Source organism: Panicum virgatum, chromosome 6K (assembly GCF_016808335.1).
Source record: "Panicum virgatum strain AP13 chromosome 6K, P.virgatum_v5, whole genome shotgun sequence".
Classification (NCBI taxonomy): Eukaryota; Viridiplantae; Streptophyta; class Magnoliopsida; order Poales; family Poaceae; genus Panicum; species Panicum virgatum.
Window position 1 is genome coordinate 3,584,767 of NC_053141.1, and position 5,392 is coordinate 3,590,158.

At 44.4% G+C, this 5,392-nt stretch overlaps 1 protein-coding gene across 1 annotated transcript; it reads left to right on the plus strand.

Moving 5' to 3' along the window:
- Positions 1-358: 358 nt before the first annotated feature.
- On the plus strand, positions 359-5,189 carry LOC120711284 (lysine histidine transporter 1-like). The gene is made up of 8 exons (XM_039996748.1): positions 359-515; positions 2,750-2,904; positions 3,027-3,413; positions 3,526-3,919; positions 4,113-4,218; positions 4,309-4,400; positions 4,572-4,640; positions 4,761-5,189. Exons 1-8 carry the CDS (start codon positions 477-479, stop codon positions 4,857-4,859), a joined length of 1,341 nt encoding a protein of 446 aa, XP_039852682.1. The 5' UTR covers positions 359-476; the 3' UTR covers positions 4,860-5,189.
- Positions 5,190-5,392: the final 203 nt, after the last annotated feature.

Here is a 5,392-nt window from a genome sequence, read left to right on the forward strand (position 1 = left end):
GCATGGGATTTATCACACACTCATAAAAAAATTTTACCATACATTTCTCAATCAAATTAAATTATCCACGGCGTTATAACTGTTTTCCAGTTCTTTTTGAGCTGGCCATTCTCCTTCCCATTGTTGACTCGGTGGCTGGGGACCCATCCTCACCATCCGATTGTGATCAGACGTAAGAGTTGCACAAAATCCCACCGTTGCGGCGCACTCACTGACATATGGGCCGGACTGCACCGGGTCCACATATCAGTGGTACCAGTCCCTCTGCTCGGTGCGGCACTGGAGTCAACGGTCAGCTCCCCCGGGTGTTCACAGTGCGGCGCAGCTCCCCTTCTTCCTGGCTCTATAAAGGAGACCGAGGTGGCCGGCCTCTTCGTCTCCCTGTCCCTCTCCTGGTCTCCTCTATCGGCCGGCCCCTCTGTATCCCCCATTGTTGACGACTTCGTGACGCCGAGGAGGCAGCCCGAACGCCGGCCATGGGGACTCAGGCTCCGGAGAACCACTCCCCTGTAAAGGTACCCTGCGTTCACCAGCACACACCTCTGTCTGCTCTAGCTGGTTATCTCTTGTTTCCTGAACCTGATCCCTTTCTTGCCGGCCATGGCGTCTTCCTTTTTCATTTCCGTCGACCCTTCTTTACCCTATCCAAACAAGAACACACGGCTGGAATTTACAGCATTTCTTAGAAGCATTCGCAATGCACACACGCTTTATTTCAGATATTTGGAGTTTTCTTTTCGAAATTTAGAGGTGCCTGTGCTTTGAGAAGCAAGAAAGAAAAAGAAGAAAGAGTCGAGAGCTGTCGAGTTGCGAGGAGCATGGAGTTCGAAAGACGCCATGAGATAGGCAGAGCCGGCCAAATCAGGTGGCCGGGTACTGAGATTAGATTCAGATACCTTTGCACGGGAGGGGGCGGGGGGGGGGGGGGGGGGGGGAGTGGTCTTTTGGACGCCTTTCGCATGCCGGATTCCTCCGCTGGCATCAACTGAATAGTATCTGCCCTGCCCATGCTTGTTCATCTGATACATGTGAAACTGCCCTTGTCATCCACTTTTTACTTCTTTCCTTTGGTAAAAAGAAACAAAGAAACGAGAGAAAGAACATGGATGGAGTCTCTATTAAATACCGGATTCATAGGATCGGCGTGAATTCTGATGCTTTACGTTAATTGCAGAATTTCCTCCTTTATCCTTTTAAAAGATTATTAGCTGTTTCCTCTCTGTAATATTTAATTACCTTTAATATTAATTACCTTGTTCTTGAGCTGTAATATTAATTCCCTTGTTCTTGAGCTGTAATATTAATTCCCTCTTTACTCCGTAACAATTACCTGCAATGTCATCTACCAGAAATTTATTTTAGTTTTCAAGCTAAAAGAAAAAAAATGAACTGTAAACAGAGAGTTGAAGTCTCAGTCTTTGGCTGTCCTTGTCATATGGTCCACACGCTGGCCTTGATCCCTTGACAATGAACCCATCTTTGTACTATCTTTAGTAGACTGTTTCTCCTCCAGTCCTCCCTGTTTGCTTCGCTCTCGTGTCCAAGGCCGGCAATTGCTTTCACTTTGGAATTCCCAACCAAAACTCTTGTCCTTCTAGTTTATTTTCACGGTAGATGGCCCATCTCTTGTCACTCATATTGTCTCTTTCTCTGGCCTACCCGCTACCATTCAAGCAAGCTGCAGCCTACTGGTTGTGACTGTATGGTTCTCTCAGGAATTTCAAAGGAAACCGTACATTCAGATAGTGGTGTTGGGGGACACCGAGACAGGATGCAAGTTTCACCTCCTTTGGAATTCTAACGGTTCCAATAGGGTGCACACTGGAGTACTATTAAACTCTGTTGCTCTGCATCCGCGAAAGATAATCGCTATTATCGAGGGGTCATGGATGATTGATTATCCATGTCGTGACCATGACGTGTACTTAACCCCCAAATAGATTACATGATCGTCACAAGCTCCAAGAACAAGTTGTGTTAAGTATCGGGTTTGGAGTAGGTCAGTAAGATGTTTATATATAAGCTGCTACATGCAAGATGTTAAGCAGGTCCTTGCTTTGGTGTCTTGTTTAAAACACAACTTGGTAATCGAAGCCTGATTTCTGTCTTCTTCTGAAGATACTCTGTGCCTGCAAAAACTGGAGTTGTTAGGTAACATGCTTGATAGAAAAATTAAAAATCTTGTCAAGCATCTGATGATCTTGACTTCAGCAAGTAGGCCATGTGACTAGTCAACTGCTGAGAAGAAAAAGAAATCACTAGTAGTTGATCTCACTCAACGTTCAAATTTCAAAGATGCACTTTATTCGAGTTGATAATTCCTGCACTGATCTGTCGCTAGTATGCCATTGTGGGCCTATTTTTTAAATAATGGAACCTTTATTTTAAGATGAAATATTGGTATGGACTGCGCATCTGATTGCTCAGATGGGCTGGTTTTCTGGATATTATTGCCATGTAAAATTTACTTGTTTACAAATATTGAAACCTATTACTGTTCTGCAAAATGTAAATAAAATAATTGCTCATGTTCTTGATTAGTCATATATCAAGAAGTATTAGATAAACTGAACAATCTTTGTATGGATAGTCAAATATCTCTGTTAGCAATATCTATTTATCAACTTGCCTGTAACCTTATTCTTGTGAAGTACTTTTGTCGTGCTATGCGTGTGATCATCCAAGATCTGCAGGTTGTCAACCCCAAATGGCCGTGCCAGCTAACAACAACAATCCCAAAAACTTGCAGGATGAGAGGAGCGCACGGGAGAAGGCGATCGACGACTGGCTCCCGATCACCTCGTCGAGGAATGCCAAGTGGTGGTACTCTGCCTTTCACAATGTCACTGCCATGGTTGGTGCCGGTGTGCTCAGCCTTCCATATGCCATGTCTGAGCTTGGCTGGTACGTGTGTGCCATCTTGCTGCAATGACATTCACAATCAGTTATATGCTGACCAATTCAGCCATCTTATTGGATTGTCACAAAGAATTCTCTGCTTGATTTATCAATTTAACAATTTGCAGGGGTCCTGGCATCGCAGTGCTGATCATATCATGGATCATCACGCTGTACACGCTTTGGCAGATGGTGGAGATGCACGAGATGGTGCCAGGCAAGCGGTTCGATCGGTACCATGAGCTTGGTCAGCATGCATTCGGCGAGAAGCTGGGGCTCTGGATTGTTGTGCCGCAGCAGCTCATCGTCGAGGTGGGCGTCAACATCGTGTACATGGTCACTGGAGGCAAATCCCTGAAGAAGTTCCACGATGTGATCTGCGATGGCAAGTGCAAAGACATCAAGACCACCTACTTCATCATGATCTTTGCCTCTGTCCACTTCGTGCTATCCCAGCTCCCCAACTTTAATTCCATCTCTGGTGTCTCCCTCGCTGCTGCCGTCATGTCGCTCAGGTACCACTTGACTGTCCTTGCCTCAGTAACTCTACTGTACTGTTGAAAATTCAGCAACTTCCTGAAAATCCATGTATAGCCGAGTAATCACTGACATGGATACTCATGGCAGTTACTCAACAATTGCTTGGGGTGCATCGGTGGACAAGGGTAAGCTTCAAGATGTGGATTACCACCTGCGCGCGACAACGACGCCGGGGAAGGTGTTTGGCTTCTTTGGTGCGTTGGGCGATGTGGCATTTGCATATGCGGGGCACAATGTGGTTCTAGAGATCCAGGCCACTATCCCTTCGACACCAGAGATGCCATCTAAGAAACCTATGTGGAAGGGAGTTATTGTCGCCTATATCGTGGTGGCACTCTGCTACTTCCCTGTTGCACTCATCGGCTATTGGGCTTTCGGCAACAAAGTGGACGACAACATCCTCATCACCCTCAACAATCCAAAGTGGCTCATTGCCCTTGCCAACATGATGGTCGTGATCCATGTTATCGGGAGCTACCAGGTACATACCCCCACCTCTGTTCCTTTTCTTATGCTTTAACCATAGGGATCAAAATGTTGCTAACCTTGAACCAGTATGCTGAAAATTGATCAAGATGGATATAACAAAATTTTGAAACCATGCCTTTGAATTCATCATTACAGTTTTTGTAAATTCTCATGATCTAAAGTGGACACCGGATGTTTTGATGCAGATCTATGCGATGCCAGTGTTTGACATGATAGAGACTGTGCTGGTGAAGAAGCTGCATTTCCCTCCTGGCCTGACACTACGTTTGATTGCCCGGACTGTTTATGTTGGTAATGCCCTTTTCTGGAATCAACATCTCTCACCAAAACTGGTGCATCAAGGTGAACAAAAACAGATCTAACGCGATGCAACTTGTGCAGCTTTGACAATGTTCATAGCCATCACCTTCCCCTTCTTTGGTGGATTGCTTGGTTTCTTTGGTGGATTCGCCTTTGCGCCGACTACATATTTTGTAAGCTCTCATCGATCCATCTATGCATTTCATTTCCATCTTTGAGTTCTTGCAATACCATAACTTTAAATACATTCTGTGTCCCCAAAACAAATGCAGCTACACAATTGAAGTATATTCCTAGTAATATAATAACTTGAGAGCTGACCAACTTTTGCTTGTTCCTTCCAGCTTCCCTGCATCATGTGGCTCGCAATCTACAAGCCCAAAAGGTTCAGTCTCTCATGGTTCACCAACTGGGTAAGCACTAACTATATACATCCATCCAGCATCTTCGTTCTTTCAGCAATAGAATGCCTCTCTGCTTAACCTTTCCTCCTACAGTAAAATAAACCTCTGTTCTCCATTGTTTTTCACCAGATCTGCATTATTCTTGGGGTGCTTCTGATGGTTCTATCGCCAATTGGAGGACTCCGGCAAATAATAATCGATGCTAAAACATACAAATTCTACTCGTAAAGAACTACCAGCCATCATCGTCCGACTTGTAAACACCGTCGACGAGTTTTTGTTGCGTCAAACAGAAAAGGTCCTGGGAAGTTCCTAGTACCAGAAATTGGTTCCAATGTTGGGTTATTAGTTATATATACATGTTTTTTTTTCTGAACATTCCAAAGGTGAACGTGGTGTGTGTCTGTACATAAGAGAATTAATGCTGGTGGCTGTTCTAGATGTTGGCGATAATGCAGTGTGGTTTGTAGTTTGGACTTTGAAAGTGGCTAGAGTGTGATGCTTGGTGAACTCTAAAAAGCATGATATTTGGAATTTGAGCAGTTCTTTCGTTCTTAACTTGCTCCTACAGCGCAACCTTCTTTCTTTGTCAAGAAGATAATTGTGCTCTTTTTTCTCAATTACAAGGATGGCACATATATACACACGACCATGCACAAATACTAGTTAAGTCGCTGCTGATGGAAGCAATCCCGGGTGTGTAAATCGCATGCATCAGAGATAAGACTGTGTTCCTTTCATTTATGGATATTACAAATACA